This window comes from Rhinolophus sinicus, linkage group LG06 (assembly GCF_036562045.2).
Source record: "Rhinolophus sinicus isolate RSC01 linkage group LG06, ASM3656204v1, whole genome shotgun sequence".
NCBI classification, from domain to species: Eukaryota; Metazoa; Chordata; class Mammalia; order Chiroptera; family Rhinolophidae; genus Rhinolophus; species Rhinolophus sinicus.
Genome location: NC_133756.1, coordinates 14,465,289 through 14,488,473, shown reverse-complemented (window position 1 = coordinate 14,488,473; position 23,185 = coordinate 14,465,289). Strand labels below are relative to the sequence as shown.

At 38.8% G+C, this 23,185-nt stretch overlaps 1 protein-coding gene across 5 annotated transcripts in view; it reads left to right on the top strand.

Annotated features, from left to right (window-relative positions):
* FOXJ3 (forkhead box J3) overlaps window positions 1–23,185 on the top strand; it is a 121,277-nt gene that overhangs the window by 13,303 nt on the left and 84,789 nt on the right. For all 5 annotated transcript variants that reach the window (XM_074334522.1, XM_019737168.2, XM_019737166.2 and 2 more), the window contains exon 2: window positions 8,495–8,555. In XM_074334522.1, the coding sequence (XP_074190623.1) occupies window positions 8,512–8,555 (44 nt within the window). In that variant the 5' untranslated portion in view covers window positions 8,495–8,511. The remainder of the gene's footprint in view (window positions 1–8,494; window positions 8,556–23,185) is intronic.

Below are 23,185 nucleotides of genomic sequence, written 5' to 3'. Positions count from 1 at the left end.
TACTTCCAGGACTTTTTTCCAAGTCAAGTTGTCTTTTCAATCTTAGTTGTGCTCAGCTCTAGGTCCAGTTGCCGTTGCTAGTTGCAGGGGGCACTGCCCACCATCCCTTGCAGGAGTCAAACCGGCAACCTTGTGGTTGAGAGGATGTGCTCCAACCAACTGAGCCATCAGGGAGCTCAGTGGCAGCTCAACTCAAGGTGCCGTGTTCAATCTTAGTTGCAGGGGGTGCAGCCCACCATCCCTTGTGGGAGTGGAGGAATTGAACTGGCAACCTTGTGGTTGAGAGCCCACTGGCCCATATGTGGGAACCGAACCGGCAGCCTTCAGAGTTAGGAGCACGGAGCTCTAACCGCCTGAGCCACCGGGCCAGCCCCCATTGTGTAGAATTTTCATTCTGCAAACAAGCTTATAGACATTTGGGGAACAAAATGTCTTTTCTGTATAATACTGGGAAGCTTAATAAGTACTTTTGGAGACTTCTGGTACCTGTGCCAGTGGGCTATTCTTGCTGCCTACTGCCCTCTCAGTGTCAGCCAGAGTTGCTGCCAGTTAAAAGTAAATCCAGATCTGGCTTTTTTTCTGTTACCCCAAAGCCTTCTTAAAAAATCAAGCCTATTCAGTATTCTAAAACAGATGACAGATACATGGTTTACATGTTGCCATTTCTGCATAACGTGTGTGGCGAACTAATTGCTGGTTGCATTTAGACGTGACCCTTCTCAGTACAGCACTCCAGAAGGCGTAATTGGCAAAATGATATGAAACTTTTTTGCTATCCTTGTTCTAAACCAGTCGTTCCTGAAAAAGCTGTGCATCAGAACCACCTGAGATACTTTTAATTAATAGATTCCATGGTTTCACTGTAGAATCTTGAATCAAGATTTCCAGGCATGGGATAGAAATGATTCTTACAAAGTTGGCAGTGGTTTGTAGACTAGCTTTGGGGACCAGACAGGTAATTTTACTTCGTTAAACAGCTCTAGCAGTGGAGACTGCCAGCTTCTCATCGATGAGTTGCAGTACAACATGTCATTCCTCTGAGAATCTGTATGTTCTATGTGTTCAATTTACTCTGCAGGGATATGGTGGGATCTCTTGCTTTGAATTACACAAGGCAAAGCACATGAATCAAATGCCCAAGATAAAGATGCAGGATCCCAGGAGGTGGCATCTTAGTTTTCTAAATATAACTGAGCTTACATTTAAAGCCACAAAACCCTTCAGCCCTCTGAAAGCTTGTTCTCACTGTTTTGTGAATACCTTTAAAAGTTTAAAATGGAAGTGCTCAACAGTTTTGGACTAGATAAATCTTTTGAATTTTTCATATTTTATGTATATTTAATAAAAGTGATTTAAACATATAATGTGATTTAATTTCATACACCTGTGTCGTATTTTCTATAAAAATAACTCTACAAGTTGGGAAAAAGTTCTTTATTAGTCCACATGACTTGATTTTGGGACCAGAAATTGTGGTTAAGTTATTGAGCAAAGTAGAGAGACTGAAGCTTCAGGATTATCCAGTGAGTTAATGACAGACCCAGAAATAGAATCCTGTGTTTGCTTGGGTTATGATTTGGTTTGAAGAGGGTGGCCTGTGATCTGTTTACATAAATTGCAGGAAGTAAGGTTTGGGGTTTGGAAGAAGTTATAGCTCTGTGATGTTTGGCCAAGAAGCTTCCCCTCCCCCACATGTACCACCTGTTTTAGTGACACCAGCCCTAAACTGTAGAGGGTCAAGAGGCAGTTATTTCAGACTTCATGCTTCCTACTCTTTAAACAGCCTTGAAAGCTAAAGCTGATTGTTGGTTGGCTTACTTTTTCCCATCTTCTGTTATTAGAGAATAACAAGACTTGGCTTTGGTCTTGTTCTAGGAGGAGAAAGGGTATAGCAGTAGAGTGGTTGCCTGTAGAATTTTTTCAGGGTGTATAAAACTTTTTTATGAACCATAAGTGTATCTTCATTAAACATTTTTAATTAATAAATGGTGTGGTTTGGAAATAGTGGAGCCACCAGAAGACAAACTTTTCCTGAACCACTAATGGTTCAAGGGGTTACAGATTTGAAAACAGTTGCTATAGTAGAGTTGGCTTACTTGTGAAGCCATTACTTTTACTCTTCCCTCCCTGTTCCAGTGTAGGAGATGGGGGCTTCTCCTCTGACACTAGGGGAAGAAGTAGGAACCTTAACAGAACAAGAACATTTGTATGTGATGGTTCTAAACTTGCTCTTAAAAATTTTAAATCCTTATTGAGATACAATTCACATACCATACAATTCACCAGTATAGACTGTAAAATTCAGTGTCGTTCAGTATATTTGCAGAGTTGTGTAACTATCACTGTAATCTACTTTTAGAACATTTTCCTCTCCCTTTGAAAGAAACCCCACACCCATTAGCAGTCAGTTCCCTTTACCTATCTCCCTTCCCCAAGCCCTAAGAAACTAATTTAATCTAATTACCAATGTAAATTTGCCTATTGGACATTTGATATAAATAGAATCATAGAATATGTACTCTTGTGACTGGCTTCTGTCATTTCATATTTTCAAGGGTCATACATGTTGTAGCATCTATCATTCCTTTTTATTGCTAAATAATATTCCACTGTATGGATATAACACACCTATCCATTCAATAGTTAATTGGCATTTGGATTGTTTCCACTTTTTTGCTATTGTGATTTAATGCTGCTATGAGCATTTATTTGTGTATAGATTTTTCTGTGGATGTATGTTTTCATTTCTTGGGTATATATCCTAGGGGTGGAATGGCCCTGTCATTTGGGAACTGTTTAACTTTTTGAGAGACTGCCAAACTGTTTTCCAAAGTAGCAACACTATTTTACATTTTCACTAGCAAAGAGTTTCAATTTCTCCACATCTGTGCAACACTTGCTTTTGTCTGTTCTTTTGATTATAACCATCTTAAGTGGGTGTGAAGTGTATCTCATTTTGGTTTTGGTTTACATTTCCCTAATGAGTAATGATGTTGAACATCTTTTCATGTGCTTATTGGACATTTGTATTTCTTCTTTGGAGAAATGTTGATTTAGCTCTTTGTCCATTTTTTTTTTTCAGTCAAATACTCTACCCTTGAGCTACATCTATGCCCATTTTTTAAAATGGCGTTGTTTTTTCATTATTGAGTTGTAAGAGTTCTTTATATGTTCTAAATACCTAACTTGCTCTTTTGACTGCCTGTGGATTGGTCCTAAATTACTTGCTTGGAGGCAGAGATAAATGATGGATACAAAGACCTGGTGAGTTTTCAGTCAGATCTTAGTTGTTCATATTCTTCTAACTCCTGAGGAACTTCGTTTATTCATTAATTGAACAAATATGACTGCTGACTATATACCAGGTTAGGGGATATAACAGAGAATGAAACAGATAAAAGTTCCTGCATTCATGGAGCTTACATTCTAGTGGGGGAGAAACAGTTAACAAAAGTCACATCAGATGGTGACAAGAGCTATGAAGGATAAAACGGAATACAGTGTGATGATTGTTCTAACATTCTTCACCTTTCCTGATTTCTTAACCTATTTCTCTGCTCCAACTGCTTGATCTTATTGCACTTTCCATTTATTTTCATTATGTACATTTTTTAAGCTAAACTTTTTATTTCCGTCTCACACCTAATCTTTAACTGCCCCCCTACCCCGCAGTCTAATTTTTTTATTTCAGTAGTCAACAAAAACCACCCTCTATAGTATTAAAGATCTTCTATTAAAAGCCAGTATTCCCTTCTCAGTTTATGTCCATCTTGATCTACTGGTAATGCTGTTGCCTTTCTCTCCATTAAGTCACTTGCTGCTGTATATTTCCAGTACAGTTTTCACAAGTTTTTTGTTTTTGTTTAACTAGTTCCTTTTCTCATAATTACTATGTGCCAGTTTTGTTCTCCAAAGTTAAGTTTGGCCTGTCTTCTGTCTCTAATACTCCTATGGTGACTTGATCTTTCTTAAATAATTTTAATTGCTTTCTAAGAGCAAACGACTAGGAGACCTGACTTTTTAGCTCAAACTAAAAAGTGGTGTTTAGCTCAAACACCACTGTCTTCAGGTTTAGCTAGTGGAGCTGAGATGAACAGCTGATTGCTACTCACTTAGCAGGATTCTTTTTCCCTTACTCCTTTGGCTGATTGCTCCTGTTCAGTCTGATTAAGACACAGGTTATTTCCACGACTGCTTTAATAATTACCTGTGAATAATGTTACAGCAATTCATCATCCTCAGTCAACCTGAATAAAAGAGGTTTTTTCATTGATGCTAGTGAATTTTTTACTTTTAAGTCTTTTGAAAGATAAGGCTGAGTTTAGAAGTAAAAAAAAAAAAAAAAAAAAAGGATTAGTCTCTTGATCTCTAGTACCATAGCATTGATTTTTAACAAACTTTTTTTTTTTTTTTGGTCTGGCATTTTGCTGGTGCTTTCATTCAAGATACTATCACAATGACTGAGGCATGAGTTTTCCCTTTTGTTCAGAGGAAATTATGCCTTAAAGAAGTTAGCAGCATACCCAGGGTTGCAATTAGGATTCCAGCCTGGGCCCAGACTCAAACTCATGAATGCTCTAAATTCTTTGTAAACTATAAAGCATTATAGCTCTTTGTGGGTAGGAGAGAGGAGAGAAGGGCTTGTAAGAATTACCTGGAAGCTTTTCTTAGTCTCATTTCACTTCATGCTCCCAAATAATGCATTATTATACAACTGTTTGTTAAAAATTCTCCTAAATGTGCATAGTTTGTAACTCAGTTTAATATATACTTGAAGACTGCTTATATTAAATGGGATTCCATATTCTTATGTCTTATGTCGATATTACATTAGCGTACATTGGAGTACCCATCAGTGAATGACTAGTTTTACGACCCATATTCTGGTTGTGTTGTTCAACACAAACTTTCTTATATGTTGGTTTTCAAAGAATTTGGAGAAAATGCTGCCTAGGTATGGTTGGCACCAACTTAAACCATATATATTATGGATGTAATTGAATAAATTCATATAGTTGTTCAACTGTAGTTGGCTCCAGAGATGTGAGTTTGTAATTTGGAGGACACTTTGAGATTTTCCTGACTTCACCTTAGCTTTCTTTTGTGAGATTTCCATGTTGCTGGTCATTTGCCTGGGTAGGGAGAGGAAGATTGGCATATGTTTGTTCTTTTAGTTAAACCAGCCTGGGGTTCAGGACAACATTTAGGAGCAGTAATCTAGATTAAAATTAAAATGGAAACTAAGGCATTGAGGCTAGAGTAGATCAGGAAGATCCAGGAACTAGAGTTAGTAGTAAATGGTAGCTAATTGGAGGTCCTAAAGGTGTTGATACTTGGGAGTCTCAATGTATAAGATCCTTTTCCCTTGCCTGAATTTGGAACTGAGGAATAAAAACAGAACCAATGGATGAAAAATGAGATATTTGTAAAATTAGTCTTTTATTGAGATAAAAATTTACATACCATAAAGTTCAGTATTTTCAAGTGTACAATTTGGTGGTTTTATACTAAAGGTTTTTATTCACAAGATTGTTCAACTGTCATTACTATCTAATTCCAGAACATTTTCATCATGCCAGAAAGAGACCTGTTAGCGGTCACTCTTCACCCCCATCATCCACCCCCTCCCTCTGGCAACCACTAACCTGCTTTCCATCTCTGGGATTTGCCTCTTCTGAAGTTTTTGTATAAATGGAATCTTGCAGTATGTGGCCTTTAGTGTATAACTTCTTTTACTCTCCATAAGGCTGTAAAATGATGATCTCCACCGTTCATCAATGTTGTGTTACAGCATGTAACAGTATTTCATTCTTTTTTATGGCTGAATAATACAGTCTACCATATATTATATGATATATAGACATGCCACAATTTATCAGTTGATGGATATTTGATTTATTTCTACTTTTTGGCTATTATGAATGATGGTGTTATGAACATTGTGTGCAAGTTTTTATGTGAACGTATGTTTAAATTCTCTTGGATATGTACATGTATACACACACGTATATACACACACATGCATATGTACATACATACACACGTGCTTAGGAGTATAACTGCTGGGTCGTAGCGTAACTTTTGGAGGAATTAATACTTTGTTTTTTTCTGATAAGGGTGATACTGTGGAATATTGTAGAATGTGGCTTAGGTTTAAGAGCTAACTCGCCACATTCTCTTGTCCCCACCCAACAGAACCCAATCTAGACCATAGAACAGCCTACCTGATTGTTAGGGTCAACTGAGCAGACACCCAGATTTCTGCCTTATAGAGTACGGCTGTAGAGTTCTGGAGTTAGATCTACCTGTTAACCAAGTTATTTCCCTCGTTGGTGAGGAGTGGGCTAAGGGCCCAGGAGTGTTAAAAAGGTCGTTACTCATAGAAATCAAGAGTTGGAAAGAAGTGTGCTGCTCTAACAAAGGCAATGAAAGGAGTTAGGCTAGAAACCTGAAAGCTATTCTTAGGTAAAAGGGCTGTGCCATTTTATCAAGATGGGAAATATATTAAAGACTGATGATGAATTCAGTTTTGGACATGGTAAATTTGGGATTTCCAGGAGGGAATGTTAGATATTTATGTTTGGAGATCAGGAGGTTGATCCCTGCCGGAGATACAGATTTCAGGTTCATCTGCATGTAGGCAATGGAAATACGGGAGTAGGTAAATCACCTGTGAAGTAAAACAGTAAGTGCCTAGTAATTCCTGTATCTAAAATCTTTGAGGTTTTGATTCTGCCAACTGATGTTTCAGCTCTGTCTTACTCTGGCTTGTTTCCATCTCAGTTTTGTGAATTTTGATTGTGAATTATTAATTTTGAAATCTTATCTGTGGGAATTCTTCCAGGCTGAGAGCAAAGGCAGATTCCTCAGAATTTGCATTTGCTTCTGTCAAGGTTGTGTGGGGGACACTACCGTTCTAGGACTGACAACTCTAAACAAAATTCTAAGTATGAAGCTTTTTAAACCGTAATCTAGGTGAGGGTCAGCTTATGGTAGTGAATATCAAGGGCGATACTGTGCATGCTATCGTGGCCCGCCAGCCCCTTTCCAGCACTGAGCACCAAGGTTAAGAATCAGGTTTCGTTGCCGTCCTCTTGGGTAACACCTGGACTTTGCCTCTTGTACCTTTGGCCCCAATAGACTTTGGAATTGCAATCTGAACTTCATAGGGTTTGGCGAAATGCCCTGAAGGTGAATGAAAGCTGGTGTCAGTACACTGCATACTTTTCTAATTTCCCTTTTTCACTTAGGTTTTGGCCTTGATCGTACCTTGTTATATTTTAGGTTATTGTTAATTTATAAAGATTTAATAATATTTTATTCAGTTATTTTCAGTGGGCATGTTGATCAAACTTTTCTGTCATTCTGGCAGAAATAAAAGTGTCTGTCTCTTCAGTGCATGCAGAGACAATTAGGTGCAGAGAATTCAGTCAGCCTCTAAATCAAAGGTTATAAACTTGGGACAAATTTCAGTGTTTTGTTTGGCACATGTAGTATTTAGGAAAAAAAAATATCGGGAGATTTAAAATAAAGATTTGGCTATCTTGTTTCTCTTGAAAAATCAGAAGATCTAACAACAGGTGTTTGTAGTCCTGCTTAGCAACAATCGGCTAGAACTGGGAATAGCAGCCGATTTCTTCCGAGTGAATGTGTTTCCTGCAGTTGCTCACGGTCTCCACTCCCCGTGCACTGATGCATATGCACGTACACACGCCCGTTCCCACTTCTCTCATTCGGTTCCCTGCAGACGTTTGTGGATCACCCTTGGGCCAGGTAGTAGTGCTAATAGATAACTTCACACTTGTTTACTGATTTATTGTAACAGCAAACCTGCAGTTTATTTCTGGTAAATAAATAAATAAAGTTATATAGGTGGTATTATCCCCAAGTTACAGGTGAGGAAACTGAGGTTTAGTGAGGTTATCTAAATTCCTCAAGGTCTTATAGTGTCATAGCTAGAATCTGAACCTAGAACTGTTTTATTCATAGCTCCTTCTGTTCCAGTGCTATCTTAACCTTTTTTTTTTTTTTAAAGCAGTGGAACTGTTTTCAGATGAAGTCTTAGTGAAGTCCAGTATATAAGACCAATAAAGGTAGCACTGCTTTGATTGAAGAGTAGATGGGAATGGGAGCCTGTACGCTCAGCTCTTTGGCAGCCTTTAAGCACCTCTCTGGAATCCCTCGGATTCTACTGAACAGTTTGGACAGACTCTCTATAATATAAGCATAACAGTTTGTTAAATTTCACGAGTTTTTAGGTCCTTTGGATGTTACAGTTACAGTATTGCTGTTTCTTATGCTTGTCGGCATGTTTGTCTTCCTCAGTGTAATCCCTCTGACTGCATTTTTAATTCATGTGGGTATGTGTTCAGATAGTGGTGAATCTTTTAGCTTTCTATTTCTGTTTTCAGAGTGTTTCAATTAGAATTGTAGTAGTATTTATAGTTTCATTTACTTTGGAGCATCTGATAACTAACTCTTTTCTACTTTTCAGATTCTCTTTGTGTCCAGATGGGTTTGTATGGACAGGCTTGTCCATCTGTAACTTCATTAAGGTGAGTGCTCTTCTTTTTCTTTATTGGAACATGTAGTATTTAAAAAGTTGACACTGGTTAAGTCACATTAAAATGAATCTCAAGGTTAGGTTCAGAATAAAATACTGTGGTTTTGTCATATAGTCTGTTTGGTGGGGTTGGGAGATACCTTTGCTGACGGAGATATTTGTGGTAATGGGCTTTGGATCCTAATCTCCACTTAGTGAGTTTACATATGTTCTTGTAAATAAAATAACATAATTTTATACTCTTTTGTCATTTTTTAAAAAACGCATCTATTCTCTACTTGTTTTAATTAGAAAATACATAGTAAATTTTGATTGCCTTTGTAGCAGATTATTAAATGAGACTAGATGCTAAGTTTAACCTCTTTCTAGAGGATGATGTAAACATGACAGCTAGGTTGTCCACATTTACATTAAATAAATAATGTAAAAAGTAGGAACTAAGTTGTGTAAAACCCAGTTTTAGATATTCTTTTTTTTTTAATTTCAATTTTAATTTTTTTTTTTAAATATTTTATTGGGGAAGGGGAACAGGACTTTATTGGGGAACAGTGTGTACTTCCAGGACTTTTTTCCAAATCAAGTTGTTGTCCTTTTCAATCTTAGTTGTGGAGGGTGCTGTTCAGCTTCAAGTTGTTGTCCTTTCAGTCTTAGTTGTGGAGGGCACAGCTCAGCTCCAGGTCCAGTTGACGTTGCTAGTTGCAGGGGGCGCAGCCCACCATCCCTTGCGGGAGTCGAACCGGCAACCTTGTGGTTGAGAGGACGCACTCCAACCAACTGAGCCATCCGGGAACTCAGCAGCAGCTCAGCTCAAGGTGCCGTGTTCAATCTTAGTTGCAGCAGGCGGAGCCCACCATCCCTTGCGGGACTCGAGGAATTGAACTGGCAACCTTGTGGTTGAGAGCCCACTGGCCCATGTGGGAATCAAACCGGCAGCCTTCGGAGTTAGGAGCACGGAGCTCCAACCGCCTGAGCCACCGGGCCGGCCCCGGTTTTAGATGTTTTTGAAGTTGCTAAATCCTTTATAAATTAAATCTTAATGTGAAATCCAATGACTAAAACAAATGAATGTAGGACTTTTCTGCTTGCTTAGGCTTCCAGTTTTTACACTTACACTTGCCTGAGGGATTGCTGCAGTACCCAGAGCACAGTTTGATAAAATAACCCAAATGTGTTAACTGAAATCTTTCAGACTAGAATATGAACTGTTGATGACAGCACTGACCAGTTACTTGTGGTGTTGCCGCTAGGCTGTATCATTTACTCATTCAGCATATTGAGCATCTAATAGGTCGTCAGACACTATTCTAAATGCTGGGGCTACAGCAGTGAACATAGCAGGTAAAAATCCTATAATCGAGGAGCTTATATTCTGGTGAAGGAACAATTAATGAACAAGATAAGTAAGAAGTTCTTGTTAGTTAGTGACAGTGATAAGGGCTAAGGTGAAAAACAAAAAAATAGAGAAAGGGAATAGGAAATACAGGGGTGCGTGTGTTTTAGATAGGGTAGCCACGTAAAACTTTACTGAAAAGGTGATACTTGAATGAAGACCTGAAAGAGTGATGGAATGAGCCATGTATTGGATGCGTAGAAGATTCGTGCATTCCAGGCAGAGGGAATCCAGGAGGTGCCCAGGCAGGAGGAGACTTGCCCTGTGTGTTGGAGGAACAATGAGGAGGTTGGTGTGGCTGGAACAGATAAGTGATGAAGAGAGTTGCAGTTGCCTAGCTGTGGAGGGCAGGAGGAGAGAAAGGAGGGATACAAATATTGTTAAGAGCCATGAATGTGAAGCCAAAGAATCCTTAGGCTTGAAAGAAATTCTGGATGTCTAGAATGCCACAAAAGGAAAATGAAGTTGCATGTTGTTTACTTAGAATCTGCAGCAGGCCAAGGCTGGATATTGTTTTTCCTCAGTAGAAAACTTTACTCCGTACTGTAGGGCTCTTGTTTCCCTGAGAATGCATCTTCCAGCTTATAATGGAAATAGATGGAGAGATTGCTTTTCTACTTTGCTAAAGTCTGTGTCTTCCCTCATTTATGCCCCTAAGCAAGAGACACCTGTATGGCTTTGAAAAGAACGTTTAGAAAAGAGTATCATCTTTTCTTTAATCTCCAAAGCTGCTGGAGAACTAACTTGACCTTATAGTGATTTTTGCTTGGTATGATGGGTGAGTCATTTTATCCTTTTTTGGGGAATATTTAAAACTTTGGATATGATCATATAGGACTTGCGCAGATTTTGATCTTCCACTGACTAGATTTCCTTAAAGATATTTTAGTTGTGGGATATTCTGAAACAAATCGTATATTAAAGTCACTGACTGAGATTTTAAATCCCTTTATTTGAATATTTATGTTTAGGTTAAGCTTGTATATGACATTGGGTTAGGAATAATATGTACCTAACTTTTTTGTTCGATAGAATTATAGAATTAGAAAGGATGGTGAAAGAGGAGATACCATGAGTTATTTTATAATTTACTCACTGTGTGTTACAATTCTTTGCACAGTATTCTAGAATTAAAATGTTTTGTGGATCTAGCTATAAATTTAATATTTAATTAATAAACTGAGAAACTATGGCATCTGAGTTCGGCTATTTAGTATCTATAAAGCAGAGAAGACCATTGTTTGTCATTAATGTTTCTAACGGGAAGCCAGTGTTGGTTTGCTATAAGGAAGAGAAGAAAAGAATGACGATGTTTTAATGGTGGTGAGGGAAAACTGGATTACTTAACACCACAATAAGTTTAGTCTCCTTTCTCATAGAGTCTTCCTCAGAGAAGAAACATCCTCCCCAGCTACACTGTCCAAATAGGAACTCTTAAAGTCGCTAGACCCACTGACAAACACTGCTTGTTGGCTGTACCTCTCATATATACTACCTGTGTATCTAGAAGTGGCTAATCTCAAGACAAGAAGCATCTGAATTGATGGAGAAGAACTGGACATGTGGCTGGGAATGAGAAAATGGGTAGGCAGGTAGGGTTGGTAGGCATAGGTAAGAATGGGTGTGGACAGTTTACATGTAAGTGAAGGTAGAGGTGGAATGAAAATTTATGACATTTTAAAAATTCGTTGGGTAGGAGAGGGTAGTTCAGTAAATGCAATCCATTTACTAAAACTTTCCCTTTCTCCCCTTTAAATATTTAGGGTAAACAAGTTTATTGTTTTCTATAGATGATACTGGATTCTTGTTTAATTTGAATGTGTTAGGATTATTTTAAAAATTACACTTACTATATTTTTATGATTAAAAGGTAATACATGTTTATTATAGATAATTTGGAAAGAGCTGCAGTTAATACCTTCATATCATGTAATTTTATGCCAGTAATTTTATACCTATGTGTGAATTGGAGAAAGGCCCGCTAAATTTCCTTGAAAAGAATGATTACAAGAGATTTTGTATCGGTAGCTAAGTATACTCTTTAATTTTAACCAAATTGCTCTCCCAAGAGGGGGCACTAAAGATGGACTGCAAGCCTGGAAAAGGAAAAAGATACTTGTACCTTCCTGTCTATTCTTCGGGCTTCTTAAGAGTGTTATTCCAGCAAAGGTTTCTCATCCCTACAGTAGAATCTTATAGGTACCAGTGGGCAAAGCAGTAGTGTGGTGTGGAATCCTACTTCCAGCATCATTACAACAGACTGGGAAGAAGGGATGGGGGTTTGGAGCTGAGGGGCAATAACTTGATAGCTTGTTCCAGTAAACTACTGAGAAATGTGATACAAAAAGATGTTTTCTCAGACCTATTTTGCAGCTAGTGTTTATGTAGAATACTTGCATGTTGCTTCAAAAAACCCCTAATTTTGTAAATCAGGTGAAGTTATATTAAAAATTTATATAGAATTCACAAGTATGCCTTACAGTCTGAATCTACTACATTCATATCCTGAGTTTGCATAGTAAGAGTCTGGATGGTGAATCCTGGGTCATCTACATCTATTCAGTTCCTGAGTTTTGGATAGTAAGAGTGAGAGTTCAGATAATGATGGATACAGTTTCTATCAGTATCAAACAATAGAATCTTAAAAATTTAGCAGAATCTGTTTGGTTCCTGAATTTGCAAAAAGATGAGTTTGAATCCTGAGCCAGGTACACCTGTATTTTATTTCCAAGTACAGGTTCAGTTAAGAGCAAAAACTTCCTGAAAAAGCAAAAGCTTTCCTTGAACATTTGCTTTATTTAGACAAGTTTGCACATATATGTATATAACATACTTTTCACATATTGTAACAATGGACTTTTTATAATTTGGTATGATCAAAGCAAAATAAAATTTGATGTTTCTTCAGATTTGTTAAAATGGGGCCTTTCCTGCAGTTCTAAATTGGCTAACATTATTGGAGTTTCATATGTGTAAACAGCCTGGAATACTGGATTATCAGTAGCACTTTTAAGTATTTTCTGGTGACATTCACTGTCTTCTACATGAAATCTTTCCTCTTGTTATTTTTTCTATGTTCACCCCTTTTCGCACTCATTTTTCCTTTTTGTTAGCTTCTTCCTCAAAGATGCTTTTTATTATTGATCCAATATCTGTTTAGGATAGCTAGGGAACACAGGGCTATTTTAGCAGTAGAGAAGCTCATATGTTAGTGCCCCAGATGAATTTCCTGTCCATCTGTTTCCTCAATTTCCTCCTGTTGATATTGGTGATCCTGCTATTTAGAATGACCAGAGGAGGGTAGATTTATTTAAAGGCTTCTTGCTGCCTTGTTTCTAATAGCAGGCTTGGTATTGATAAGGCGGCTCTGGTGTGTGGCCTTAGATACAGGTTCATGTCTCTGCGCCATATTACCCATATGATCTTAGACAGGTTGCTTCAGTTTTCCTGATTTTGCTGTGCATAATAGGATCGTTAATGCTTAGCTTACTGGTCTGTTAGGATTTATGTAATTAAATATATGCATAAGGCACCTAGCATAGTTTTTCCTCTTCTCCGTTTTCCAGTAGTACTGTAGAAAGCAAAAGGAATCATCATTTTTAGAATAAAAGAGAACCAGTTTGTATTCTTTACTGTCAGCTCAAGAACATGCGGCTAAAGAGGATTTGTTTTTCCTCTTCTATTTTCCTTTTACCCTAAATGCTTAGATTCTAGAGTATCTATCTACCAGTAGTGTCCAAGTTTGCAACTGGCCTTCAGGCTAACATTTTGGATGTTGTTGACATTAAATTTTATATGTTTATTTTGATAATTAATACATTTTTATGCATTTAGGTCTGCCCCACACAGTGGCAGAAATAGCTTTTGCATTATTATGCCACAGTTTATATCATTATCATCTTTTCCTGTTTCGTTATGGCATGTTCCAATTAAATGAAGAGTGATGAGAATCCCTCTTAACATTGACCATTGTAGAAACTTTTTCTAAAATGTATCTTCAACTTTTCCGACTTATCTTTTAAAGCTTTGCTGTCTGATATGGTGTCCACTAGCCTCATGTGGCTATGTAAATTTAAATTAATTACAAATAAGTAAAATTTTAAATCAGTTCCTCAGTCATACTGGCCACATTTTAAGTGCTCAGCAGCCACACACGACTAATGACTATCATGTTGGATAAGCCACAAACATTTCTGTTATTTTGGAAAGTTCTGTTGGACAGTGCTGGTTTGGAACATCCTAAATATAATTTAATTTTTGATCTAAGATGGTTTAATACCTCAGGGCTTCCATTTCTGAACAGCAGGTGTTGAAGAATACCATTGACTATTCATTGACATTATAAAAGTTACTTTTGTGACTAAATATTGACTTTGAGAGCTAGCATTTGTGGTATTCTTACGACTAGACCAGGCATTATTTAAGCTTTTTTTTTTTTCTTTTTAAAGATTTTATTGGGGAAGGGGAACAGGACTTTATTGGGGAACAGTGTGTACTTCCAGGACTTTTTTCCAAGTCAAGTTGTCCTTTCAATCTCAGTTCTGGAGGGTGCCGTTCAGCTTCAAGTTGTTGTCCTTTCAGTCTTAGTGCTCCTATCAACTGAGCCATCCGAGAGGCAGCTCAGCTCAAGGTGCTGTGTTCAATCTTAGTTGCAGGGGGCGGAGCCCACCATCCTTTACGGGACTCGAGGAATTGAACTGGCAGCCTTGTGGTTGAGAGCCCACTGGCCCATGTGGGAATCGAACCGGCAGCCTTCGGAGTTAGGAGCATGGAGCTCTAACTGCCTGAGCCACCGGGCCGGCCCTTATTTAAGCATTTTAAAGTATTAATTAAATTCCCCTAGAAACTCTATGAGGTTGGTACAATTATCCTCATTTCACAAATTTTGAAACCGAGGTGTAAAGTTAAGCAACTCATGGACATGCAGCATATAAGAGACAAAGCTAGGATTTATATACATAGGTCTTGTTCCAGAACCCATGCTCTTAATCACTAAGTTCTGCCCCTTGGTTATCAGTATTTATCATAATTTAAGGCTTTTTCTTAAATGAGAGATGACAGAAAATATTCCACTTAATTAAAGATACTATAAAAAAATAAGTACAGAAGGAAAAGGAGACTGGAAAAAATGATAGAAAACTAGTGATTTAATTTTGAAACACATTATCTAAAATTGAAAAACAAATCTCATTACAAAAGGCAGCATTTTTTTTATGGGGAGGTGAGTTATTTTATAACTGAATTCATATACGTGGGGAAAAGTAATATCAGAGGTAATAGGGAATAAAACATCTCTGAGAGGAATATCCAAGATGGAGGAGTAGATAACGCTGTGCTTGCCTCCTCCAATGACATTAAAATTAGAAGTAAATTGTAGAACAATCTATCTGGAGAACCATATGAACTCTAGCTGAACAGGAGTTTTATAACTAAGGATATAAAGAAGCCACATCGAGACTGGTCAGAGGGGTGGATATATGGAAGTGGCCACCCCCACACCTGCTGTGTTGGATGAGAAGTGGGAGGGATATGTCAGTCATGGAGGTCCCCCACCCCCTGGAAGAGCAAGGGACCTCAACCCACACCAGCTCCCTAGCCTTGTGCCAGGAAGAGGAGTGCCCACAACATCTGGCTGAAAAAGTGGGAATTCCAACTATCCGTTGGAAGGCTGTGGGAAACCTAGACACTCGGTTAAAGGGCCTGCATACAGACTCACTTTCTCGCAGGCGATCACTCACTCTGGGCTCTGGCGGAGGGACAGTGACTCGGGAAGCATCAGAGATATATGGGGAGAGACAGTTGTGGCTTCAAGGCAAGGATTGGAGGGACAGTCTCCATTTTCCCTGAGTAGAATCTTCCTCTGGTGCAGCCGGCAGGCAAGTGCCATCTTTCCTGTGTTGAACCCTGCTCTACACGGCGAAATCTGAATCTCATTTGGCCTAGTGAGCTCCACCAGCTCCAACCTGGTGACTCCTTGGGACCCTGCCACACCTAACTCGTGCAACGCTGGAGGCAGTTTCTGGGTAAGGAGCCACCCCTGCCTGTGTTGCACTCTTTCCCGGCCAGCGGAGACTCGCCTTGGTGTGCTTAGAGACTTGCTGAGTAGCTCCATGGTCAGCACTGGCAGCAAATCAGAATCTAACCTAGTGAACACCACTTGTCCCACCCTGGTGATTCCCTGAGACCCCACTTCACCCAACTCATGTACTGCACGAGGCTTTATCAGTGGCTGAGCCTTACGGGAGCTGGCAGGCTTGGTACTAGTGTCAGCCATCCTTGGTTTTAAGTGTGTCCTCTACCATGCACATTCTGGTCTAGCACAGGCAGCCACCAACTGCGGATAGCCTTGTGTAGCTCCTACCAGCTAGTCCCTGGTGAGTCACAGGCAGTGGCTGACCTGGGCCAGCACTGGAGTTTCTCCCAAGAGGTCCCAGAACCAACATACCTGGAGGTTGGCTTCAGACTACAGCAGAGCACCGCCCAATTAGCCCCACAAGCGGCTCACCCAAAGGGCGGTCTCAGTAGGCATCGGAGTCCGAAGGAAATATAGGCAGTAATGTCTGACATTTTTAGTGATATTTTTCTGATCTATCTCCTCGGGCAAGAGAAACAAAAGAAAAAATAAATGGTACTACATCAAACTAAAAAGTTTTTGCACAGCAAAGGAAACCATCAACAAAACAGAAAGCCTGCTGAATGGGAGAAGATATTCGCCAATGATACATCTGATAAGGGGTTAATGTCCAAAATTTATAAAGAACTCATACAACTCAACACCAAAAAATACCCAAACAATTCAATGCAAAGGGCAGAGGACCTCAAAGACATTTCTTCAAAGAGGACATACAGATGGCCAATAAACATGAAAAGATGCTCAATGTCACTAATCATCAGAGAAATGCAAATTAAAACCACAATGAGATATCACCTCACACCTGTCAGAATGGCTATCATCAATAAGTTGACAAATAGCAATTGTTGGCTAGGATGTGGAGAGAAGGGAACCCTCATACATTGTTGGTGGGATTGCAAATTGGTACAGCCACTATGGAATATTGTTTGGAGGTTCCTCAAAAAATTAAAAATAGAACTACCTTATGACCCAGCAATTCCACTTTTGGATAGTTACTAGAAAATATCCAAAACACTAATTTGAAAAGGTATATTCTTTTCTAGGTTCATTGCAGCATTATTTACATTACCCAAAGATATGGAAGCAACCCAACTGCCCATCAGTAGATGATTGGATAAAGAAGAGGTTCCTCAAAAAATTAAAAATAGCACTGTCTTATGACCCAGCAATTCTGCTTTTGGGTATTTACTGGAAAAAATCCAAAACACTAGTTTGAAAAGATACATGCTTTTCTAGGTTCATGCAGCATTATTTACATTACCCAAGATATGGAAGCAAACCAACTGCTCATCAATAGACGATTGGATAAAGAAGAGGTGGTACATATATACAATGGAATATTACTCAGCCATAAAAAATAGTGAAGTCTTACCATTTGTGACAACATGGATGAACTTAGAGGGTATTACACTAAGTGAAATAGGTCAGACTGAGAAAGACAAATACTTTATGATCTCATTTATATGTGGACTCTACAGAACAACAGCAACAAAAACCGAACAAATAGTAGAAAAGGGCTCATAGATACAGAAGAATTGATGGTTGCCAGAGGGGTGGGAGGTTGGGGAACTAGGTGAAAAAGGTGAAGATTAAAAAATACAACTTGGTAGTTACAAAATAGTCACAGGAGTCTAAAGTACACCATAGAGAATATAGTCAGTCATGCTGCAACAACTGGGTGTAGTAGTGCCAGGTGGGTGCTAGACTATTGGGGGAGTCACTGCATAAATTGTAAAGTGTGTAACCACTGTGCTGTATACCTGAAGCTAATGTAAAATAATATTGAATGTCAAGTGTAACTGAAAAAAACCAAAAGAAGAAAGCATCACTGAGTATACTGGCAAAGTCAAAATGGAGTGAAATATAAAATCTGTGTCTGCCAACAGTGCACATAGTATAAACTAATAATGCTGAAAAATAAAAAAAAGATTATCTGATTTGATTTAGTAAGCTTATTTTAGTCACCCTTTGCTTGGTTGCAAGAAGAGCGCTGGATATAGCAAATGAAAAAGAACAAAATTGAGTTGGAGAATATTGGAGTATTTCACAGAACCCAGGACTAGCTGGATCTCTTGCGGGAACAGAGCTTAGGAATCTAGGCAGTATACTGTCTTCTCTGAATGTAATTTATTTCTTCATTTCTACAAACTGACTGTCTTTGCCTTTCTGGCATATGGCCATCTGATATGTTTCACATTCATAGCTGCTTCATTCAGGAGATCAGCCCAAACAGTTTCAGTCCTAATTCTAAATTCCTGAGGGAGAAAATTCAGATTAACAACTTGGGTCAGGTATCAACTCTGGTTCAAAGCCTTTAATTTGTTGTAGTAGTGCTAGTACAGATGTGGTATAGATACGACTTGCAGGACCCTAGGGATGGAGACAACTCGGAGAAAGGTGAAGTCAGCCAAACTCTGCAAAGCAGCATGTGTACAGTGTTGGGTCCAAAGAGTTAGGATTTCAAGAGAGGATTTTTTAGGGTTCAGACCCTTTCCTTATAGTCATGTGGGTAGTGAATGGGAGACTTGATTCCCACCCTCAAAGCAAAACAGTATCCTTAGAATTGTGGATTTGAAATTGGGTTTCTGCTTCACTTTTACTCAGTTTGACAGAACATGTTGCATACTTAATATGCTTACTAGTGTTCAAGATTCTCATAAAAGCAACAAAAGAAAAGGAAAACAAAAAAATTATTCTGCACCGTTCTAATGCTTACTTGAAAACCTAAAGGATAGGTGCCATGGGCAGGTCTCGGTTGAAGACCTATGGTTCTGAATGGAGATTTTAAGCATGGGAACCCACTTTCTCACAGTTGTGCTAATACTTTTGTTCCCTACCCCATCACAAATATATACATGGAGCTTGCAAAGTGAAATATTAGCTATGTAAAAAAGTACAATTCATGGAGATTATGGAAAGATGAGACTTATTTGAGTTAATAGAGGCTGAAACAAAGGTGCTTTTTATATAGGTCTATAGATAGTTTAAGAAATAGAAAACCAAGAAGAGACACCCACATAGTAGTATAATGAGAGGAGCACTGGATTGGAAGCCATGTAAAATGGCGATAGTCATTTATGCTTCACCTTACAGCGCAAATGTAGTTATTTTTGTTATTGGTACCAAGAAGAAACCTATGTGGCATTAACTAAATTCATGGAACGAGATTTTTGCATCTGTATTTATCAAAGATAGTGGTCTGTAGTTTTTTTGTGTAATCCTTACCAGGTTTTAGTATCAGGGTAATGTTGGCCTCATAAAATGAGTTAGGGAGTATTGTCTCTTTTTCAATTTTTTGGAAGAGTTTCAGGAGGACAGGTATTAGATCCCCTTTGAAGATTTGGTAGAATTCACTAGTGAAGCCGTTTGGTCCCGGACTTTTGCTTTTGGGAAGGTTTCGGATGACTGATTCAATTTCCTTACTGGTGATCGGTCTATTTATATTTTCCAATTCTTCATGATTCAGCCTACGAAGGCTGTATGTTTCTAAGAACTTCTCCATTTCTTCTAGGTTATTGAATTTGCTCGCATATAGTCCTTCATAGTATTCTTGGATGAGCCTTTGTATTTCTGTGACATCCGTGATAACTTCCCCTCTTTCATTTCTGATTTTGTTTATTAGTGTCTTTTCTCTTTTTATCTTAGTGAGTCTAGCCAAGGGTTTGTCAATTTTATTAATCTTTTCAAAGAACCAGCTTTTTGTCGCATTAATTTTTTCTATTGTCTTTTTGTTCTCTGTTTCATTTAGTTCTCTGATTTTTATTACTTCCTTTCTTCTGCTGACCTTGGGTTTCATTTGTTCTTCTTTTTCCAGTTCTTTAAGGTGTAACGTGAGGTTATTTATCTGGTATTTTTCTTGTTTCTTGAGATAGTCCTGTAATGATATAAATTTCCCTCTTAAAACTGCTTTCGCTGCGTTCCCAAAATTTTGGTAGGATGCATTTTCATTCTCATTTGTTTCTATGTATCTTTTGATCTCTTATTTCTTGTTCAACCCAGTGGTTCTTTAAAAGTATGTTGTTTAGTATCCACATATTTGTGGTTTTTCCTGCTTTCTTTTTGCAGTTGATATCCAGTTTCAAAGCTTGTGATCAGAGAATATGCTTGGTATGATTTCAGTCTTCTTAAATTTGCTGAGGCTAGTTTTATATCCCAATATATGGTCTATTCTTGAGAATGTTCCATGTACACTAGAAAAAAATGTATAGTCTGATGTTCTAGAATGAAGGGCTCTATAAATGTCAGTTATGTCTATTTCATCTAATGTGTCATTTAGGGCTGCTATTTCGTTATTTATTTTCTGTTTGGATGATCTATCCATAGCTGTCAATGATGTATTTAAGTCCCCTACTATAATTGTGTTGTGGTCAATTTCTCCCTTTAGTTCTGTAAGTAGTTGATTGGTATATTTCGGTGCTCCCTGATTGGGGCCATAAATATTGATGACTGTTATGTCTTCTTGTTGTATACTCCCCTTTATCATTACGAAATGTCCATCTTTGTCTCTTGTTACCTTTTTTATCCTGAAATCTGTTTTATCTGATAACAGTATAGCTACATCTGATTTTCTCTGGATACTCTTTGCTTGGAGTGTCAATTTCCACCCTTTCACTTTGAGTCTATGTTTGTCCATGTAGCTAAGATGTGTCTCTTGGAGGCAGCATATGTTTGGGTTTAGTTTTTTGATCCAGTCTGCTGTTCTGTGTCTTTTTATTGGTGAGTTCAATCCATTTACATTTAGGGTGATTATTCATATGTGAGGATTTCCTATCATTCTGTCTTTAGTTTTCTGGTAATACTGTGTCTCCATTGTTTCTTTGCCTTTTTGTTGTTGTCTATTAGTTCTGTGTGGTGGTATTCTATGATTTTCCCCTCTGTTTCTTCTTTTATTACGTTACATATTTCAGTTCTGGATTTTTTTTTGAGTGGTTACCATTAAGTTTATGTAAAAGAAAGTTTGGTATTTAGAGTATTCCATTTTCTTCAGCATGCTTACTTTCTCCATTCCCATATTCTGGTTCAGGCCTTTACTCTCCCCCCTTTTATGTTTTGGTTGTCACAGATTATCCCTGTTTATGCTAGTTGAAGAACCTCCTTCAGTATTTCTTGTAGTGCAGGTGATATGTTAGAAAATTCCATCAGCTTCTGTATGTCTGGAAACGTCTTTATTCCTCCTTCATATCTGAAGGATATCTTTGCTGGATATATTATTCTTGGCTCGTAATTTCTCTCTCTCAATAGTTTGAATATTTGATTCCACTCCCTCCTGGCTTGTAGAGTTTCTGTTGAAAAATCTGACAATAATCTAATGGGCTTTTCTTGGTAGGTTACCGTCTTCTTTTCCTTAGCTGCCTTGAGGATTCTTTCTTTGTTCTTAATTTTTGACAGCTTCAATACAATGTGCCTTGGAGAAGGCCTGTTGGGGTTGAGGTAATTAGGTGTTCCATTTGCTTCTTGGATTCGAGGATCCAGTTCTGTCCACAAGTCAGGGAAGTTCTCATCGACAATCTGTTTGAATATATTCTCTGTTCTTCTCTCTTTCTTCTCCTTTGGTATGCCCATTATTCTTATATTGCTCTTTCTGATGGAGTCAGAAAGTTCTCGTAGAGTTCTTTCATTTCTTTTAAGTTTCAGTTCTCTTTTTTCTTCCATCCGTGTCATTTCCAGATTTCTATCTTCGATGTCACTGATTTTTTTCTCCATCTGGTCAACTCTACTACCTAAGCTGGCTATTTCATTCTTCATTTCTTTTATTGAGTTCTTAATCTCTAGAAATTCTTTTTGGTTCTTTTTTAAAATTTCAATATCTTTGGTAAAATGTTCATTTTGTTCTTTGATTGTGTTTCTGAGTTCATTAAACTGCCTGTCTATGTTTTCTTGTATCTCGTTGAGTTTTTAAGAACTGCAATCTTGAATTCTCTGTCATTTAAGTCACATATTTCCATGTCTTTAAGTTCATTTTCTTGAGACTTTTCATTTCTGAGCTGTTTTGTTACCTTGGTTATTCATGGCAGTTAATGATTTATTATTTCTCTTCTTAGACATCTACAGGAGTGGATTCTGCAAGAGGTTGATAGACAGAGGTTTTTCTTTTGTTTTCCAGTAGGTGTTGGTAGAATGTTTTATTTTCTGTCCGACTGCAGCCTTTTATTCTCTCTCACACTGTAGTATTATATTTTTTCTGCACTATTCCGGCTTCTCACACAATGGGGAATCCCCCCTTTGTGTGTGAAGCCGGAATTCTCCTCTGAGCGGGCTTGTCCTCTGTGAACAGTTCGCCTGGGTCATGGGGTGCCACCTCCATGGGGGGATGTGGAGAGCTTCTGAAGTTCCAAAGCTCTTCCTGCACCAGATTCAGAGCCCGTGTGTTTCAGCAGCTCTGTTTAGTCCTGCAGGCATCCACCCAGATAGGTGGGGACAGGGGTGGGGTGAGTTGTGAGTGGTGGCCCAGAGCAATGGCCGTGACCACTACCACAGCCAATCCTGCTTCCACAGCTCCCTTCCCTTTGCCGGAACTAGGAACTAGTTGGGCTGCGAGTCCGTGCCTGCGGACCGCAGTTCTCAGAACTGCAAATAGTCTGTTCTTTTGATCTGACACTGCTACTGTTCCGCTTCTAGCACCGTGCAGGTGGGGGCAGGGCGAGCTCTGGGAGGGTAGGGAGGGGGCAGCTAGTCTCAGTGCCTAAGGCTCCGTTCTCTGCTCGGCAGTGACGGCTTAAACCACCGTTTTCAGCCTTCTTCCCTCAGTCTTTTCTCCGAGGTCTCTGCCGTGAGCGTTGGGTTCAGCCATGTTATATGCTGTCCCCTCAGCCCTGTGGGCCATAAATGGAGCCCTAGTAGTCTGAGTTCTTCCCTCTCCCACAGCAGCCGGGGCAGTTCTGGGAAGCAGCGAGCTCGGATCACTGAGCTAGGTTTGCGTCCTGCGCCCGTGCGGCTCCCTCTCCACACTTCTCCTTTCCCTCCTCACCCCCGCTCCCGCGATTCGCCCACCTTTAGATGATTTCAGTAGTGGGCCTCTTAGTGTTGCCTGTCTGCTGCGCAGGGAGTCCTTTGTTGTTTGGAGTTATAGTTGTTCAATTTCTTGTAAATTCCAGGGGAA